We start from the raw sequence: 21845 nt of genomic DNA on the forward strand, positions 1-21845 counted from the left end.
GCAATATTCGAAACTCACTTCACTGTTCCCCGTAAAAACATTATTACACACAATCGCTTTAAATGCGAACAAATTCTGAATAAATACACTTTCCACTAACAGTTTACGTCATTTTTACATATTTATACATGGATATATCGTAACACATGCGAAAAACATCTAAACAATTTGCAAGCAGTTTCAACAAGACTATCCCTTTTAGCTTTTTAATGGATTGTTTTGCTTTGATACTTCTCATGAGTTTTTAGCTAATAAACTTGTTAATAAAACCAATTTCATTTTTGTTTATTTTGTCCTGTCCTTCAGTAATGATGGTGATAGATAAATAGAAACAAATTTTCTGATTTTTATAACAAAATTAGTTGTCAATGAGAATTTCGTACTGGATTGAAATATTGCTGGTTTGTGTCCAGAATATTCGCCAACTAAACACATTCTCTAAAAACAAGAGTTTTTTTCAGCAAAGTAAATTCTCAATTTTAACTAATTTTATAGTTATTTTGGAAATTTTGTTGTTAAAATCAACTAATTCAAAAACAGTAATACGAATTAAGCGCAGAGCTATTTTCGGTCGTTCCGTGTGTATACATAATAAACATGGTATTAATAACAATCTTACATCTACTTCCATTCGTTTCGTGAAAGAATTAAAGAAATTACTCAATTAGGGAAAAATTTATAAAGAAATCAAATCTGGAGTAATTTCATTACACTTTCGTGTCGTGAAATTTTGAAAATGCACCCAAATGAGCATAGTAAATAAAGACGTATTCCTACGTCAAAATTAGTTGAATGGAAATGGAGTGTTCCTCATATTATCATATTATTTTTTTCGCTAAAATGCTGATTTCGGTATTTCCGTATATATTTGAGAAGCAGAGTAAAAGTTCTTTCGCGTGAATTCGCATGTGCGGATAATTTCTTAACAAAACGGGTTGCTGAGAATGCTCTTTATGAACTTTGTAAAATGCTTACGTCAAATCTTTCGCGTTTATTCGAACTTTTAGTTATTTTAACAGAATGCGCAGTTGCATTTTATTTTGAAATGTTTAACGTGCATCAAGATTTACCATACTGTGATTTCAAAATCCTAAAATTGTTCTTAAAAATTAATTCCATATAAGGCAAATGTTACACCATATAAACACAGCACACTATTTGCCATATAAACACATATAAACACAGCACACTATTTGCCTGCGAGAATAGACACCAATAAACGCTTGCTTATGCAAAACATAAATTTTTGTACAAAACTAACGGACCTTACAATAACTTATTTCGAGAAATTGGCACTCCCGGCAGGTCACTTGGTGACTAAATGGTGTGAGAACAGAAAAAAAAACAAAAAGCTAAACATCAATTGTACAAGTCTAACTTGTGCATAGAACAGAGCTGGGCCGAGCACGCGTAGGAATCTATGAATGAAAAACTACATACGTGCCCGGAATAGTTTTTCGCTCCGCTCGCTGCACTGGTGAAGTACCATTTCTCTATCCGTCAGTGACTACATCTAACTGTCTGAAGCATCGTTGGCATCAGAATCCTCACCTCGGGTAGAACCGTCCGATCCAAGCGGATTCCACCAAAACTGATCCTCGTTGATGTGCAAGAGAGAAGCAATGTTTCTCGATGTTCCCGGCTGAGTTATGCTAATTTGTAGCTTTAAGTTCAAAGCATCTTATGGCCGCTGTGGTTTGGATTTGAATGAATAAAAAAACGCATTTACGACGGCGTGAACACAATTTGAAGTGGAGTGGTCAGAATCGAGAATGATTTGTAATTTGCATATTTATTTGAAGGATTTATGTGTGCCCTGCATCGCTCCTTCGGGAGCTATGGCATTATATGCCGCTTATGCTCCGATCACAATCGGTAAGCCAATTTGTTATACAGTGGCCATAAACTGTGTCAATGAGTGGAGTAAGCTCTGAGAAATCCGGAATCGGCTGCCCGTGGAATAGGTTTATCCCATCGAAAACGCGAGTCACGCTTTTCTTCGTGATGCAGGCAAGCAAAATTTCTCTCCTCTCAACCTCAACCTGAGCTTACGATTATGTCTAGATACGAACACACAACTGTGACCGACCCTCTCGCTCGGGCCCCGCCGTGAGACGCGAAAAGGTTTATGTTACTTATTATAAAAGAAGGTAAACAGTCATTCTGTATCCCCATTTGAGCACTTCCAGTGCTGGAGTAAACAGTTTGGCACCGCGTGTGAGCTGCTTGATGTTCGTGCAATTCTTCGTGCTGAAAAGTGCTAAGTGAATTTTGTCATGTGCGCGTAAATTGTATACCAAGTTTGCAAAACATCTGTTTCGGAACCAGTTGAATCTGTCGGCAAAGCCTACCTACAGTTTGGGGGCACTAGAAGCGTAGACCATAGAATAGGACGTGGACCACGGCCTCAGAAGTGATTAGTCAACGACCGCACTTGGATCAAGCGAGCTTTTATTCGTGCGCCAAAACTAGCACAGTTGCGCGTGAAAACATCAACAACAGTCGATGCGTGTGAAAGTGTGCAGAACAAGCGACGTATCTGAGAACTCACCGCCGCCCGTTTCTGTGTGTAATCGACGCTTTGGAAGTCCCACGATAATTCAATTGTGAATTGAACAAATCTCGCAAAGTTTGTCTTGGAACCGGTTAGATTTTAATTACCGAGCAGTTCTAGCAGACTAGCGGAGAAGTGTACGGGTGTGAACTGAACTAGAATTGAAGTCTGTTGTTTGGCGTCTGTTCGATTGAGCAGTACGAAACAGTACCGAACGCCGCACAAGTCTGCACAGTAGGCGCTACAGAACGAAAGCAATCCAGTTCTTGGCCGGCAGAGTTTGATTTAGTGTACGAATAATACTAGCAATAGCAACAGGAATCAAGGACTGCGCGATCATGACCAACAAGGTAAGCTTTTTTTCTCCATGGTAATAGATTTGAAATACGTTAAACTGAAACGACAGTATGATTGATGGAATTACTATGACAAATAGTATGTTTCAATTGATTTGACACAATCAGATTGATTTAGCGGGTACCGTATGTTGGAGTTAGGTTGGATTTTATTTTTTGTTTTTTGCTCCATTAGGGGATAATACGATACTGTAGCTAAATGCTATCTATTTCATATCATCAAAAAAGCAAATATTAATATTCATTTTTTTCTCAGCGTTTTCTATAGATATTATTATTATTTCGCTCCCACAAATTTAATTATTCAGAAATTAATGAAGGAACGGTGTTGAATTGAAATTTTCATTTGATTTTCATACAATATTATGCATGGTTTGATACACTACAAATTTTTTAATCAATAATTTTTTTTAATATCTTTTTTTTGTGAATTTATTCAGTTTCAGTAATAATAACGATACCAACGCTAAACTTTGGCATTCCCAACGCTAAACAAGAACAACTGTTCGACGTGAAAAGTTCTTACAGTTCTTGATATATTCTTGTTCTATGAACGCCAATGCAAATAAAAAGTGATATTTTTTTTCTATGTGTCAAAACTACTCTCCCAGATTAACGTTTTTAATCTATTTATTTAGCCCCGATTTTAACCTAACTGATGTCGTTCACCGGGGAGAAATTGATTAACATCTTAGACATAAAGTGGGAACATAAAGTACCGATCAAATAAAAACCAATTTTTTAGGACAATTTTATACAAGTATTAAGTTCAGTTTTCATACATTGCGCCAATTACTTGAGGTTTTTTGGTAAATGTTTCGACACTTCCATTTCATGCCATCCATAACAATCCGGTGTCTATTTATGGTGTTCATCCACTTCGCAATCATTTCCGATAGGGACCTTTCATGAACAACGTAGACCAAAATCTGGTATTTCAATCTATCGTGAATATCGCCAAAAATATCGTGACAGTACTACGTACAACATCGCGACTTACTTTTTTGAAGTACCAGTTCGCAACAGTCTGTCCATGACACACACACGAAATATTACGTTCATGTTCAAATCTAGCGAAACAATCACGGTCGGGAACATTGTATCAGCGTTTGGAAAACATTTTGTTACATGAGTTCCATGGACACTTCACTCGTCAGAACGCTCATCGATTCCAGAAGCAATTGTCATTATCATTATCATTCTCCTGTCACGGAACGATTCCGTACTATTCCAGCGCGTTCCTAGAAAAATGGCATGAAGTTAAATTCAACCAATGTCATGATATTGCACTGTGTTGATCCAGCATACGATTTTGAAGAGTTAATTTACACCAAATTAGCTTCATAAAGACTGTCCCAGAAAGTATGGACGCACTTTGATTTCGCTGTAAATTATTCACAAGTGTTAGATATTCAAATTTTATTCGATATACTGATAATATTAGACTACAACAACAGAATATTATTCTCAACATTTGCTACTTAGCCATTGTAGACTAGCTGGCGCACCTTCTTGCGAACGTTCTTCATTAAATTCCGTACAGACTTCTTGGCGACAAGTTCTGACACTTTTTTAAAATCTTTTTCGAACTGTTGAATGGTCTCGGCTACCGAGACATGTTTTCTAAGATGTGCCTTCGTTAACGCCCAAAATTCCTCAATTGGTCGAAGTTGTGGGCAATTTGGTGGATTCATGTCTTATGGGACGAAAGTGACATTTTTGGTAGTATATCAATCTACCGTTGATTTCGAGTAGTGGCAAGAAGCAAGATCTGGCCAGAAGACAACAGGATCCTTGTGGCTTCGAATCATGGGTAGAAGTCGTTTTTGTAAACATTCCTTGATGTATATTTCGCTGTTCATTGAAGCAGTGGTGATGAAGGGTTTCGAAATCTTACCGCAGCTACAAATTGCTTGCCAGACCAAAGCTTTCTTTAAAAAAAATTTCGACTTCAATCGATGTCTCGGACTGGTTTAACATTTGCCTTTCTCGCACCGTAAATATTGTGGTCCCGGCAAGGATTTGTAATCGAGTTTCACGTAGGTTTCGTCGTCCATGATTGCGCAGTTCAAATTTCCAGCAAGAATCGTATTGTACAGCTTTCGAACCCTCGGCCTGATCGATGCTTCTTGTTTCGGACTACGTTTAGGTTGTTTCTGCTTCTTATAGGTTCGAAGATTCAAACGTTCTTTAGCACGAAGAACATTTGACTTCGAAGTACCCACTTTTTTGGCCACATCCCTAACTGAAATCTCCTTCTTTTGCTCGAACGCCTTCAGTATACGTTTATCAAACTGAGGGTTAGCAGGACCTTTTTTCGGGTAATAGTCATATTCTCAAACCATAAGTTAGAATGAGATCTTCTGTCTCTGCTCGATACATTGGCTCTAAGGGTAAGTGGCAATAACGTGACTATAATCATTTCAAAAGAAGTTTGATAAATTTAGTTAATCATGGCTTTACGTCATAATGAAATAAATCATGAAAAAGATAATAAATTAACTCAAACTGAAAGCTTAAGGTCATTTCAACCGTTGCATTTCGGATTGTTCAACAATACCCATTGTATAATAATTCATTATTCTTCACTGTGCAACCATCGTTCATTGTCCTACCGCAATGAAGATCCTGATAATTGATCATTTAACTACGACGACGATCATCTGACTAATTTCATAGTTTTTGTAAATATTGATATTTCTTTCCACGCCACAGTTTTCCTGGTTGCTTGCATTAAAAATATCAATAAATCAACCTTGAAAATCCGTTGTCGGCATGACGTGATGTAGTTTCTTGTACATAACGCTTCGCTCAAGATGCAGTTCCGTGATCGAATCCGTCCGCGTGGCACATCCAGGTCACTTGGATGCATATATAATTGACCGAGCGTGATCCCGACCGACATTCTTTCCCTCAGACTGCTGCAAAGGGCATTCTTACCGGGGCATTGAAACATTGTTTATTTCGTATCGTTCAGTAGAGAAGCTGCACAAATCAAACCTTTACTTGCCAGTCGTGATGAACAATGGTATCTACATCAGACGAGAGATAGTGGATCTTGAATGGGAGAAAAACCAGATGAAGCGTCTATTGAAATCAAAAGTGCAGCGTCCTTCGACGATTGCGAGTAGGAACAGTTTCGATTTTAGGTCAAAGTGCGTTGGCACAAAACAACAGTTTTTAGCTCTACGCGTTGGTTCTGCGTTAGTTTAATGTACTGTTCAATGTCCCACATGTAAATATGAACATTACGTTCAATTTCCAAATCGAATCTAAAGGGTAAAAAATAAATAAACTGATTGAATCCATCTACTAGGGTATTGATGCATTTCTCATCAACGTATATAAGAGATTTTGGATTCATCGATATCTAAAACTGTTCGGGCATTTCAATGCGTTATAACTAAGCAATAAAAAGATTCGAATGGCGAAAAACTGAAGCATAAACCAAAACACTGATTTTCGCAGTTGTTTCCAGATTTTACAAATTGAGTATTCATGTATTGGTGCAATTATTTCTTTCTTATTAGCAAACACTATTAAGGTGAGATTATTCAAAATACTTTCAATTGCTTTTTCAAAAAAAAACAAGCGTTATTTTTGCGTCGTTACTATACACGGCATCTCAAAATTGACAACACTTATCATCCTATATTTCCGGAACCAGAAGTTGGATCCAGAAGTAAGATCCGGACAAAACTCCACAGAAGCCTATGTGACAATAGAGCAATTCCACCGCAAATGACAGATTTTTTGCCTTTCTCTATAGACCACCATTCGACTCAATTCGACGAGATCGGAAAATCTCTCTCTCTCTCTCCGTGTGTGTGTGTGTGTGTGTGTGTGTGTGTGTGTGTGTGTGTGTGTGTGTGTGTGTGTGTGTGTGTGTGTGTGTGTGTATGTGTGTGTGTGAGTGTGTGTGTATGAGTGTGTGTGTGTATGAGTGTGTGTGTGTGTGTGTGTGTGTGTGTGTGTGTGTGTGTGTGTGTGTGTGTATGAGTGTGTCTGTGTGTGTATGTGTGTGTTCCGGAGATATGATTGTATAAGTGACGTAACCGACAAAACGCGTTGTATTTTTACGCGCTCAATTTTCTCAGAGATGGTTGAACCGATTTTAACAAACTTGGGCTCGTTTGAAAGCTACTATCGGGCCTTAGATCAAGTTCAAAGATCAAATGGCTGTGACTTTTGGTTCCGGAGATATGATGGTATAAGTGACGTAACCGACAAAACACGTTGTTTTCCACCGCTCTAATGTATATGAGTTTGCCAATATTTTGGGATCACCTCTAATTTCGTAAAGCGCTATTGTTCAAAAGTTTAAGCACCTTGAAAAAAGTCCTCATGCAAAACTTGAGCTAAATCGGACATGAGTAAAGGGTGCTGCCCAGCGGTTAAAGTTTGAAAATTTTCGATCTTGAAAAAGCACCATAGGGGGGAGTACATGAAATTTGTTTTTTTTTATTTCATTTTTTGATATATTGTAAAATACTGTCAAATTTCTAGAATGAAGTAATGAAATTGGAAAAAGTTACATATTTTCATAAAAATTTAAATTTTTGGAAATCATGACAATCATTTTTTTATATTTTCCAGCAAAATTTTATAAAAGAACGCTAAATTTCCAAAAAAAATCGGGAATTTTTTTTATGTTACGAAGAAAACGTTTGTTTAATATTTTGTTCATAACCCAAGTAGTAAATGTAACTTATTGAAATTCTACAGTTGTTTTAGAATTGTTTTTTATGTTAGATAAGTTCAGAAAGACTATCAAATATGTTAAAATCGAATGTACAACTTATCACTGTTAAGTTTTACAATACTAGCCAAAAAATCACTATAGAACAATTTAAGGCACATCTGAAAAAATTGTTCAGCAAATCACCAACTAACCCACGTTTCACTAGCAGTTATAGAAGCTCTGCAAAAATTTTCACATCGTCATGTAAAAACGAAGTAACTAAAACATTTGTTCAACTTATCAAAAATTTTCCAAAAGACTGTCATAATTGTATCCGACTCAATATATGCCGAAATGGCTGTTTATCTCTTGTGAAGAAAAAAATAGTGAAATTATGCTCTACTCAAAAAATGGTAATCCGATTTGAAAACCTCACAGTAAAAACTATTTTGCTGACGAGTCCGCCTAGTCTTGGTTGCCTCATGAATTATTAGGTCAGTGTGTGCAGATTCCTTCATTTTTAGAAATACAATTCGAAACTTGAAAATAAGTTGTACCAGATTTATCTGCTTGAAATGAATGCAAAACTTGCCTACATGAGAATATTATCATAAAAGTTCCAGAAATACAGCATTTCTATTTACTAGAACATAAAAGACTAATTCTACAAGTATTAGTAGTATTACCATTTATTTGTGTGCAGAATATTTTTAAAGTTTCATGTTTGTGTAACGAGCAGTTGTATTGAAGATCAAATGTGAAACTTATTCATTAGAAATTATGTTTGTTGTTTTTGTAAACATCAATTCAATTCTTGTTTACATTACGTAGTAGTTTCCATGAGTTTCACAATTGAAAAAAAAGCTTTTTTGCTAATAAACTCAAATCGTTTCCAAAAATAAAAATTTCCCGAATTTTTTCAAACCGCTGTATCTCTAGAACGGTAGCATACAGCAAAATTTTGATTACCATCTTTTTCATTGGAATCTTTCATTATTTCATAAAATTTTGGTTAAAAATAATTGAAAATAATATTTTTATGATTATTTTTAAAATATATAACTTTTTCAAATATAAATTCGCCATTCCAGAAATTTGACAGTATTTTACTTTGGACTTCAGCTATAACAAATCAAAAACCTGTTTTAATCCACCTAGTGGTGTAATGATGTCTTTTTCATTTTCTTTTTATCCTGTATATTACAGCAGAAAATCCCCGAAATACTACAATACAAAAAAATTAGAAAATAGTTTTGAAGACTTCTGTTGCATAATACTATTACATTGATGTTCTACATTTGAGTTTAAGTTAGTGAAATCTATTCATATGTGAGAAGCTCCATTTTATCACATTTGATTATTATACTCGGTACCTCCGGAACCGGAAGCTGGATATATAATTTATTTACAATTCTCTATGAAGATTTTAATTTTGGAAGAATAATGTACCGACTTGGATAAAATTCAGTAGATAAATCATGCGACTATTCATGGTTTGTTTGGTTACCAACTCTCAGACTCTCAGGGTCTGCAAGCTAGAGAAATTAACTAGCCAATACAAAGAGGAAAAAAATCTTGAAACTGATATTTTTACACTAAGCACCCTACCTCCGGAAGCAGGGTTTAAACTGAATGAAACTTGGGATATTCTTCTGGTATTTTAAGACCTTTCATTTGAATCTAAGTTTGTGAAAATCGGTTCAGCCATCTCCGAGAAAAGTGAGTGACAATGTTTGTCGCACACACACAGACATTTGCTTAGTTCGTCGAGCTGATTCGAATGGTATACGACATTCAGCTCTCCGGGCCTGGGTGAAAAAGTCGATTTTTTTAAGTGATTGTATAGACTTTCTATATGATTTATAAGTGTTCTTTTCAAAATAAAAATCAAACACCAAATCGATGGGACCCACCGTTTCTGAAATATATATTATTGAAAATTTTCAAGGAATATTTGCTTAGTCCCTTCTCAAAAGTACGCCTAAAAAATAGCAAACTTATATTGTCTCTTTTGATAATAAAGATTACATTTGGAAAATTTGAGCCAAAATAAATAATACAAGAAAAAATCGACCTTCGATTTCGTACGGAATTGTTCAATAAGACATTTGAATTCGAGTCTAAGTCTGTGAAAATCGGTTCAGCCATCTCTGGAAAATCGTTGTGAGTTCCATTTTGGTGTTTTTGATCACTTTTTCCAGACCTGGAGACCGGGGACCAGTAGAACTGAAATAATTTTTGGTTATTAATCAACAATACCTGTTAATTGACAAAATTTAATGACTTAGTGAAGAAGCTTTGGCTTGCTCAACATCAGCTGCATATTGCCTACCAAACCGAATATTTTTTCCTTCATCGTGAAATGCACCTCTACAGCGTTCAGTGGCATAGAAGTATAAAAGGACATTTCATGAAGCTACTTAAAGTCTTCCACCACATAAGTTTCATCGTGTTTTATCACACAGGAAAACTTCGTCAAATATTTGCGATATAATTTGCAATCTCATTAAACGATTTTATACCACGCCGATACTTGAAAGTATGGACGAATGTTGGAGAATTGTTTTATTTTTCTAGTCACAATACGTACCGAAAGATCCTATCTCTTTTGCAATATTTGCTTCATTTTCGCATCCTTCTGGTGATTCCTGAGATTCGTTTTTACTCCGTTCTCTGCCTATCTGGCCGTTGTCAAACAGTGTATCGAACGATTTAAGAACGTTATGAACCAAGCTTCTTTGAAAGATTCATAAGACAATATTGCATCAGTAACAAGTGTTGTACCAAAAAAAAAAAGAAGAACATACGCGTAAATGACATATGCAAAGAAAAATTTCAGGATGTTTTTTTTTATTTCACCTAGTGAAACTTCAGGATACCGTAGTTTTTTGCATTTGCTTTGTAGTATCACTAAGAACTGATTTTACGCTAGAAACAGACATACGTCCATCAGTTTGCGAAATATTTCACGCGTTGATGAAGTATTTCCAGAGATAAACGTATTTTGGAGTGTGCACATTTTGTCGCGAACAAGCCTTACCATTTCTAGTGAATTGTTCATTCGAAACATATTACAACTATTTTGAGCACCATTGGCCACTTTTACGTCGAATGTGTATCTGCGTAGGTGTAAATTGCGCTGAGGCCAATTAACATTCAAAGTGCAAATTTACTATTTGTTCAGCATGGTTTTCGTCATACAACTTAGAGCACGTTGTTCAGTTTGGTACCACCATCCGAAACAACTCCCATATTTTGTGGTTTATTCCGTTTCAATTCCGTTTCGAGTTTGTTTTTAGAGTACCGTCATTTCTAGTGGGGAGAATCTAATTGTAGCCAATGGAGTATGCGAGGGCGTGACGTGGGAGCAATTGTTTTGCCTGTGCCCGGTTACTGTTCTGTAGTCTGCCGAAAATGTTACGAATTTTCCGCAAACAGATGTGATAAACAAAATTCAACACCCGCCGGAAGGATTGATGTTTTTGTCAAGAATAAGATTGACATACCGTGGCGTAGTGTTGAACTGAACTGATTAAATCACTCTGGCGAAGATCCAATCCAAGATATTAGAATTTGAGATACAGTTTCATTTGTCAAAATGTTGGAAAATACAGTGTTTCATTTAGTTTGGTTTACATCTTTTTGAACTGGACATTAGTATTATAAACGAAATCTGTTCTCGATTGCATCACGTTTCATAGCCTGCTTTGATCAAATGTTTATTAAACTACACAAAGACTGTTAATTCTATCGAAGTAATTTAGGACGCAACAGTAAACCTAAAGGCGAGAAAGTGGCATGTATAGTTTAACTCATTAAATGAGATTGCTTCTGTAGAGCACTTGGAGCTATGAGTCAATAGTCGAGGGCTCTCAACTGCAAACTCAGTGGCACGAAGTTTCTAATGCAAGTAAGCCAATAAATGCGTCGTTTCCAAATGTGGGTTCGTCGTCTCTCGTCCCAGCGAAGAGAATCACTTATTGCGACCTGCTAACCGATGCCATTTCGAACAATAGTGGTCCCATAGACTGCCTGCCTGTACACGAAACACACGTTAGTTAGTAATCATGCCGAGTATTGCAGTTACTTTTTTCTTTCTATGATCTTATAACATATGTTTATCGTAAGTTTTTCTGTTTCGATAAATAGCCCGAGAGGAAAAACGGCAGAAGCAATAATGCAACCGAATTTACCTGCGGAGTGAAACGAATTGCGTTTTTCAATAGTGAAGATAGAGATTAATTTACTACATGACGGTTTTTTAGTTGCATAACAAATATTGGCAAGTTAAGTTCGAGTCGATTTTGGCATACTACTATTATTCAACATTGCGTTTTTGTGTGTGAAACATAATAATTTATCCCAAAACCATGTGATTCAGATTATTTATAAAAGAAAGAAATTTCACTTTCGCTGAAATAATACGGCATTGAAAAGGTTTCCAAACACAGACAAAAATCATTTGTTACAAAATCAACCCAACACAACAACTAATTGTAGCCTTGTTCAGTTCTGGCGACTTTCGCTCATTTCTCAGGAAGCTCTTGAAAGTTTTCACTTTCCTTTCTGGGTACAACGAACATCTGACCCACATCGCATGGCATTATAAAGCCGATTCCTTTCGTTTACCTTAAATTGCCGTAGAACTGAATAGAGAGCACCGGCCCAAAGCCAGACTACAGATCACACTGCCAGGCCGCTCAAAGTCATGCCAGGCGCAGAGTTCACATTCGGAAGAAACATACAGCAAACATTTTGTAACCCCCTGGAGCCACCGTTCGAATAGACCCACTAACACAACAGAGCACCCACGACAAAATCAAAAGCTGCGTTCATCGCATCGTGGCCGCCGCCGCCACCGCCACTGCCGTAACGCCAGCGGAATGCATTCAATCATCGTTAATCGGCCCGATTCCTCTGCAGCGGTCACGATTTGTGGAAATTGCACCGTTCGACATTTTTGCATTGGATCGGTGAAGTTGTGGGTGCCAAGAGTTCGGATGTTTATTCTTTCACCGCTTTTCCTTTCGATTCCGTTCAGCACGAGTCTACCCGTTTCGCAGAGGCCGACGTCCCAACGCCTTCGCCAGATGTTTCTTTGCCACAACTTCTTCTGATCATTGAAATCTTTAATACTGTTTTGAAGGTTACAACCTCAAATATTAGAGAATTACAGGACTCATTATTGAACTTTAATTGAATGCAGTGGCGGTCAAGTAAAGCGAAGCATGCTTGGTCCTTCTAGTCAATCAGGCTGTCTCTTCATGTGTTTTCATATGGGGAGTAGTTTAATTGGCAAAACAATTTCCCCGGTAGTTGCATTCGCATGACATGTTTCCAATCTGTTTTCCTCGTTGGATACTGATCAAATTTTAGTTTATTGAAAAATATCACGCTGTAGATGGAATAATGTTGGCTAGATCTTACATCTGTCATCATGCAAAAAAAATGATAAATTGGCTAAATGGACAACAAAATACCATTTGTGCCGAAAAAGGACAATCCTCCAAATGACATATGGGATACTACGAAGGCTGGAAGGGTCAAAACAAACAGCAAATTATTTCTCGAATCAAGCGAAAGCTGAAATCGGCATCATCACCGTTCGAATCCTAATTTGAGATGTTCGTCACACTCTGCAAAAAAATGAAGGATAATGGCCCATTAAGTTTACTGTAAATGCAATTTTTTACAGCTCATAAACCTCATAAGTAAAACTAAATACCGTTATGAGAAAATTTCGATTGAAAGTTTTTGTTTTCAAATGACGTGCACTAGAAAAAACTCCAAAAACTTTCCGAACACATGTCACGTCACTTTTCTACCACTATTTATCCATAAAAAAACAGTCCCAGCAATGACCTCATCATTCGATGCAAATCTCTTTCCAGAAAGTTTTTTTTTTCTTAAACTGAGAACAGAAAACAGTTGCTGAGGACTAAAGCTCGCGAATATCAGACCCTGTCAGCTTGAAAAGAAATCAGTCTTCATTTCAGCTACGCCATCGCACGGCATCTCATAGAACCTATCATGTCAATTATATGGGTACGTAGTGCTACTATTTTGGCGTGCACGAATTTGACATATCTCTCACCTACTTGAATGTACGAGATTCGATGCGGATTCGCCTGAGGGCGCCATGCTCGCAACAAAGTATATCGCTAATGATTTGTTCGTAAAATGTGAAAGCTGGATATCTTAATAATATAATGTCTTTAAGAATATGGGGCGCTCGACAGTAATCCGAATTTCTATTCATGGAATTTAGTCATCGTTATGACAAGTTGTGTTTCATCAACTGTGTGAAAACGCGGTATTCACTTTACATATATTTTCTTTTTCATATTCAAGTGCTCCTGCAAAATTGTTAACACACTTTCTTCTGATATCTTCACGATGTCAGCTATCTCCTGCATTGCAATTTTGCTTTTTGATTTTCCATAACAATGGACGCATCGTCGGTTTTTGCACGTCATTCAAACTCACCATACCAATCAATAAGGGTTGATTTAAAGCAGAGCTTAATACTCTCCAAGTCGTTATTTTTCTTGCACAGAATTTGTATCGTTATTAGAAAAAGGTGGGTGGGTAATTTCAGAGACATAACTGGATGTCGTGAATAAGAAAAAAGCGGGTGGGCAATCCCAGAGACATAACTGGTTGTCGTGAATACGAAAACAACTGACATGATCCTTAACACTTCCGAATATCAATTGTATGAATTATGCTAATGCTATGTAAGAAAGCTTCACTTGATCTCGATTACTGTGAATTTCACACAGCGAAAAGTGCACAAATCTAAGCAAACTGTTCTAGATTTGCAGTAAACTGAGGATATTTCCCTACGATTTGCGAGTAACAAATCCTAATAGTTCATTAGAAAACTTTTAGAGCCATTAGAACGGCTGATATTGTGCAATGCTCTCCACCGTTGTTATTTTCCCAATGCTAATGACTGGCAGCTGTGACGTAATCGCTCTTGTCGAAAGCGAAACTAGCTGTGTAGACGACACAAAACACATCTCCTCGCAGTGGCGATAGAATCCAAACTGATTCAAGTTTTGTTGAGAGGCTTGTTTCTACCTGATTTCGGTTGTAACCTTTTCACTAATGGGCGGTCCTAACGGCTATAAAAATAGCCGCATACAGATTTTTAATGTCGATTAATTCATTTCGGATGTGCATAATTTATTGAAGCATTCACAAGGACCAAATTGAGGAACTCACTGCGATATTCACCACTTTTCGGAACATTTTTCCCGGACGATTTGCTGTACAGCAGCAGATATTTGACATGGGTCAAATGAGACAGGTTTTTCAATAGTGCACTATTGAAATACTTTAATGCTGTTGATATACACGTTTAAGTTGAAACATTTCGTTTCTATTGGTAGTTAGATTATATAAATCCTTTCGCAGATCACTGAGCTATGAGCTTTAAAAATACTAGAAAGGCAAACGCGCCTTATGAACTATCCTCTTTGATACTCGTTTATACCAAACATTTCAGAAAAGTTTAATTTTGAATTATTTGAGACTATGTCACAAAACTGAAAATTTTATCATAAAATTGTGATCATGTTTCCGATGGCATGTCGCAAGAATTATGATGATTCATTAGATACAACCATAGATATTCACGATCAAAAACTTATCACTCTCTCAGTCTCAGAGGGTAAATTTTGAAAAGGCATCCCATAGTAAAGTAAGTCGTATTCACGACAAAAAAAAAAGTGACACTTTTCCTTCACACTTCCGAATAGCAGTTAGAAACACTTTTTAAGCAAATTGGGCGCTCGCTTCATTCCAAAAGCGTGCCATCTTCGATTTTGTTCTCCCGTATTGCTTGATTGGGCAAGCATTGCTCAGCAAATGATGAGAAAAAGAGGAAAGTTCATCTTTTATACCGATGCAGTTGTACCGCAGAAAATCTTTTCCTGAGAACGCGTTTTGATTGGCTGGCTCTGACAGGGGTCAAATCAGACAGATTTTTTAATAGTATTAGATGAAACACTTCAATGTTGTTGAAGTTGAAAAATTTCGGATCTATTGGTAGTTACATTTTATAAATCCTTCTACAGGTCACTGAGCAATGAGCTTTCAAAAAACGAGAAAGGTAAACACGTGTCATGAGTTTTCTTCTTTAATACCAGTTGATACCTGATAGTTTCACCAATATTTTTACATTTATTTTTCCTGGCTTCTATCCACTATCACTATAAATTGAACGGCTGAAGGCAAGCATCGGATAAGTGCAACTTAGTTTGGAAAACCCGTTTAAGTATCTTTGAATGCAAAAACTGGATAAAAGCATTAAGAGTAAAAACCGGACACGGATTGCGCAATGCAAGAATCGTTTAAAAACATCTTTTTTGTTAGAACCGGACAAAAAATCTTTGAATGCGGAAACGGGACAACAACTTTACCGGTTTTTCCAAAATAAATGTTTTCATCCGGTTCTTGCATTCTAAGATACTCAAACATTGCACTTATCCGACTCTTGCATTTAGCCGCTAAAATGTAGTCCCACGTTTCCGGCCTTGATTAAAAAGTCGGTTTTCGCAACGATGTAGTATTTGGAAGAATTGCAAGAGTCGATCCATATTTTGTTGCGTTCAATTTCCAATCATTTCAATGTATTATTTGATACATCACACTTCGGTACGAGTTTTAGTACTCGGAACCATATTTTCTCTGTATGTCAATCTTGTTATTGAGGTATTGAAGTTTTGTGAGAAAAAAATTATTTGAAACGCTAAAAATAAATAAATACGGAAGATAGATAAACCGATTTTCGACAAAAGTATTACCGGAGAATAGAACCACTGAAGACTTTTACCTTCGATTTGCGAAGAAGAAATCCTAATAGTTCTTTAGAAAAGTTTTAGAGCCATTAGAACGGCTGATTTTGTGTAATGCTCCACCGTTGTCCCCTTTTCGTTGTTTTTTCACCAATACAAACGACTGGCAGCTGTGACGTAATCGCTCTTGTCGGAAGCGAAACAATAAATCTGCTCGCAGTGGCGATAAAATTCAAACTGATCCAATTTTTGTTAAGAAGTTTCTTTTTACGTGATTACGTTGGTAACTTTTTCACTAATGGGCGGTCCTAACGGCTATAAAAATAGCAGCATATAGAATTTTATTGTCGATTATTTCATTTCGGATTTGCATTTCATTGAACGAAACTCAATGCTTGATCGGAGAAATAGGTATAAAGCGAGAGGACTAGTGTTTGATGGACAGAGAAGATGTTTGGATGTAAGGTATCGGTCGGGTGACGGCCAGGATGTAGACCATGTTCGATGTACGTTGCTACTATGTCTGTTTCGAGTTTTAGAGTGGCTAAAACAAGATCAGAGTGGCGAAATGGTAGCGCGTATGCACGGAATGCATAAGAACGCAGGTTCGAGTCCTGTCTCTGAGCGTATCTTTTTCCAAAAATTCATCTTTTCTGTTAGTTTTTCTTTCAGAGAAGCCAATCCAATATATATTTCCGCTCAGTCATTGCAAAAACTGAATTCTGAATTATTTTAAATTATGTCACACAACTGAAAATTTTATCATAAAATTGTGATCATATTTCCGATGGCATGTAGCAAAAATTATGTTGATTCGTTCGATACAACCAGAGATATTCACGATCAAAAACTTATCACTCTCTCAGAGGGTACATTTTGAAAAGGCGCCCCAGAGTAAAGTAAGTCATTAACGACAAAATAACAATCTGGAACAGTGTATGCTGAATATCTATACTGCCCAACTCCCAACGGGCTTCAGATTGAATGATGGAATCAATGCAGCTTATGTTCTATTCAGCTATCAATTCAACAATCTCACTAGATTCGCACTTTCGAATCAATTAGTTTACCATCAATCACTCAACCTAGTTTTACAAAATTTTGCTCAAGTTGTTAGTTATTGTGTACAAACAGATTGGTATATTTGAATTTGTTTTTATTAAGGAAGATTTTTTGAATAATGTACGACAAGGATGATATCCTTAGATTGCTTCACGCTCAGAAGTTAGTTTCAGATATCATGACTCTTGTAAAATGTTCAAGGGCTACTGTATTCCATGTCAAGGCGTCAGTTGGACTCCCAACAGTACCGAGAAATCCTGAAAGTGGTCAGAAGTGATCTGAGAGAACGCAAGGGTTGATACAAATCATTAAGATGAAAGTAACTCGTAATCCCGTTCGGAGCATGAGAAAAATGGCAAACCAGGCTAATGTACCAGAAGCAACGGTAAGAAAAGTTGTGAAATATGACTTAAAAGGAAAATCTAGAGCTCGAGTTAAAAGACATTTGATTACTGACAGAATAAAAGCAGCTATAGTGGAGCAAAGCAAGAAACTGCTTAGTAATCTGAAGAAGAGGTCCACCGTCATTTTCTTTACGGATGAAAAGCTGTTCACTGTATATAAGTTCGAAGAAAGTATCTGATGTACAATTCACGTTTCGGGCTAAGCATATTCTCCGGATTTTGATGTATGGGCGAATATTGAAGCCGTGTAACACATGGATCAATAAGTCCCGAGACTAACAATGGAAACAACATTTTTTTTGCAAATTTTTTTTGTATTCATTAACATAATCACCTTTTAGGGTGATACAATAGTTCCAACGTTTTTCCAATTTTTCAATACCATATTTATAAAAAAAATTATCTTTCGCTTCAAAATAAGCTTCAGTTTCAGCGATGATCTCCTCATTAGAGCCAACTCTTTTTCCCTGGAGCATTTTTTTAAGATCAACAAAGAGCCAGTAGTCACTGGGGCCTAAATCTAGCGAGTATGGGGGGTGGGGAAGCAGATCAAAGCCCAATTCGTTCAATTTCGCCATTGTTTTCATCGACTTGTGGCAGGGTGCATTTTGTTCCATAGAAAGCAATCGCGGCACGGAAAAAACCTTTTTCATGCTCAATTTTTCATGAAGGATAGTAAATACACTTCCATATGATGTCATCTCAGCATTCTCACGGAGCTTCACTTTACGATCTTTCATTATAATTTTTGTCACTTCACTCTCATTTTCCGGTGTAACGGCTTCCACAGACCCGAGCGTTCCGCGTCATTTGTGTCGGTACGACCACGTTTAAACTCGGCGAACCACCGACAAATCGTTGCTTTTGATGGACAAGATTTTTCAATATTTTGTTTCGCTTGCACGGTGTTTTTACCCATTAAAATTCAATGTTTTATCAAAACACGAAAATCGGTTTTTTCCATTTTTTAAACAAACTACAAAACGTCTTTACTCCAACCTCGATAACTCAGCTGTTTCTGGTCGGATCGACTTATAATTTTGACCCGTTTCAAGCAAAGGTTACTGGTTTACTACGAGCGCCATCTCTGCTTTAGTCTCGGGACTTATTGATCCATGTGTTATGTAAACATCCTCACTCGAATATGATCTCTACGGACCTCCATAACAAAGCATTGGAAAGAAATGTCAGGTTATATTGCCAAGGTCTACAAAAGCTTCAGGCGTCGTCTAGAGGTGGTCATAAATGCAAATGGCGGACATATTGAGTGAAGAGGAAGCTTAATCTTCTACGAACATTTTATGTTAATACAGGTTATGTTTAAAGTTGATAGTAAAGATACTAAGCCCCGATGAAGTTAAAAATTTTTGAATCTCATTGTTTTCTGACTCATACTGTATATTAGACTGAACCGAAGTTTGTTTAGTTCTAGGCCACACGAAAAGGGCTCATTTCATGGAAGATTTATCTAGAAAAAAAAACACGAAAGTACATGACGTTTTGTGGACATTGCAATGAATCATATATTTTAGTTTTTCGAGTATATTATTTTGGTACAGATCAACTAATTATGGAGACGCTCCCCTTTGCCTAGTTTTGTATTCACAGTCGCTCGAGCGATTGAGGGGTGTTTTTTTTTAGTTCCACAACAGCAGATTCCTACCCAACTCTTCATCTTGTGAATTTTTAACATATTTTTCTTGCTTTAATGACAGTACTTTAATTGAACAATTCGCCTCTTCATTATCACTGTGACATACAGTTAAAAAATATGCAAAATCTTATTTATGATTAATTTTTAGATTTCTGAATGGTGATTATAATTTATAGAATTGCGGGTAGAAGTCAGCTGTTACTCTACATTACTGGATATATTAGAATAATACTAATATAAATCCATCCATAACAAAGAGCACCGATATGACTAACTTTAATAAAAAGAAACGTAACCAGCGATATAATCCAACAATCATTCTCCGCCTAGAAAATATCACTATATCTATAGAAGTGGCGTTTATCGAGCACACAACGTCGGTTTTGCCCACCTCCGCCCGCAATCATAATTTAGCATATTACGCTAGCCAGGCTTGACAGCCACAGCGCTGCATATACCAAACGCAGCAAATGACTGTACGCCCTTGAATGTGCTTATGCCGAACGGGCATAATTACTCGTAAACCATACAAATACCTCAATTAACACAATACCAAAAAAACATGTTCTTCAATCACGCCTAAACCGGTTTTGAATATAATCTTTCAGCGTTTCTAATCACGCAAAAAAAACTTATCGCACTAAGATGCAATTAAATCTTAGCCAGCGAAGCCAATCGATCATGTTAAGGTCTCTGCTCAGTTGGTTGGCTCACTGCATCGTTTAACAATCACTTTTCGAACCGCACGTGCGCCGCAACAGTTTTGTGATTTATAGCTTATTTACCTTTACTTACCGACCATTTGTCTCTTTCTTTCCACCAGCTTTCGGTACTCGTACTTCTGCTGTCAACGGTTTGCTCCAGCCCAGCTCTGGGCGGCTTGCTACGATCACCGAAGGTTTACAATGCTGTGATAACGACCGACGAGAATTTGACCCCGAGCCGTGCCTATCCTGTAGTTCAACCGGTGGTCCATGAGACGGGCTTAACCTATCCGTTCGGTGCATTCGGTCCCTTCGGTCTGTACAATGCGTTCAATGGCTACCCTGGATTGTATCAGCCTCAACAAACCGCGGGAACTAGTTCCGCACAAGTTCAGGGAAGAAATGCATACTACATCAACCGGGAACCGGTAAGAAGCCTAAGTCCCTCCTTCATACTGTATAGTAAATGTTAGACCATTTCATGAAATTCAAATTCATGTCCCAATTGCGTTAATCTTAGCTTCCTTTTGTTTGTTTCTCAGGAACCTCAACTTCAAGACACACCAATCGAAACAATTCCCGGTGCCAAACCGTATCCGGAGACCAACCTTCCGCTGCGAGAAGCTCCAGTGCCGGAAATCATTCCTGAACCAAACAACAACATCGCACCGAAAGCCCCGGAAGGCCCTCGGCCAAATTACGAAGCCCGTCCAGCAGATGCGAAAAATAATCCATTGCAGTTGAATGAGTACGGTTACCCACCCAGTTTGATTCCCCTGTCGGTTTACAACGGCAACGGACAAAATGCACCTGCCTACAACAACCTGCAAGGTTATCCGTACAATTTCCCGGTGCTGTATGACTCCTTTGGAAACTACAATCCCTCGCAGTACCAATCTGTACTACCGCCTTTTGGTTATTTTCCTCAGTTGGCACAACCGAACCCTTACTTCGCACAAAACCTCGGACCAAACGGTCCGATAGATAACTCAGTTGATCCGGCTCAGTTCAACCGAAATGGCCGCGAACAAGAACTGCAAGCGCAAGCTAAGGAAAACATTCAAAATCCTACCGGAGCACCGATTGGACCACCGGGGATTCCGCCTGTTGCTCCAGTCCTGATCGAAAAACCAGACGATGCTGCTGTCATAGACGATAGTAAACCGGAAGTACCACCCCCGGTGGAAGCAATTGCCGATAGCATAAAGAATAATGCGAATAAGAACAAAGATATTCCGGACGTACCTCCGCCACCGATTCCATCCGGTGCTAAGGAGGCCGAACAGCTTTAAACAGAAAGCTGACCATGAATCTTCGTGCACGCGTTTTACATTTGTAGGATACTCATTGTTCATCGATCGAATTTTTTAATAAATTTTTTTAATAGGACCAGAACCATAATCATTTCGTTCAATCACAATAATTCCCTAAAGCGGCATCAACATGATCTATTGTGAAAGCTGGTTAGCCTGAAACTAATCAACAAAGTTTGAAAAATCTCACTTCAGACTGATATCAATGACTATAAAGCAATTCCACGTCAAATCGTCCAGAAATAATCCAAAAAATCCGGCCCGACCCCTTGGATATGCATAAGACTTTACATCTATGATCGGTATTGCAAATGAA

At 37.5% G+C, this 21845-nt stretch overlaps 1 protein-coding gene across 1 annotated transcript; it reads left to right on the top strand.

Annotated features, from left to right (window-relative positions):
- The first annotated feature begins 2184 nt into the window (after nucleotides 1-2184).
- Nucleotides 2185-21611, top strand: LOC131425379 (uncharacterized). The gene is made up of 3 exons (XM_058587218.1): nucleotides 2185-2904; nucleotides 20336-20644; nucleotides 20759-21611. Exons 1-3 carry the CDS (start codon nucleotides 2893-2895, stop codon nucleotides 21506-21508), a joined length of 1071 nt encoding a protein of 356 aa, XP_058443201.1. The 5' UTR covers nucleotides 2185-2892; the 3' UTR covers nucleotides 21509-21611.
- The last annotated feature ends 234 nt before the right edge of the window (nucleotides 21612-21845 follow it).

Source organism: Malaya genurostris, chromosome 1, assembly GCF_030247185.1.
Source record: "Malaya genurostris strain Urasoe2022 chromosome 1, Malgen_1.1, whole genome shotgun sequence".
In the NCBI taxonomy this organism is placed as follows: Eukaryota; Metazoa; Arthropoda; class Insecta; order Diptera; family Culicidae; genus Malaya; species Malaya genurostris.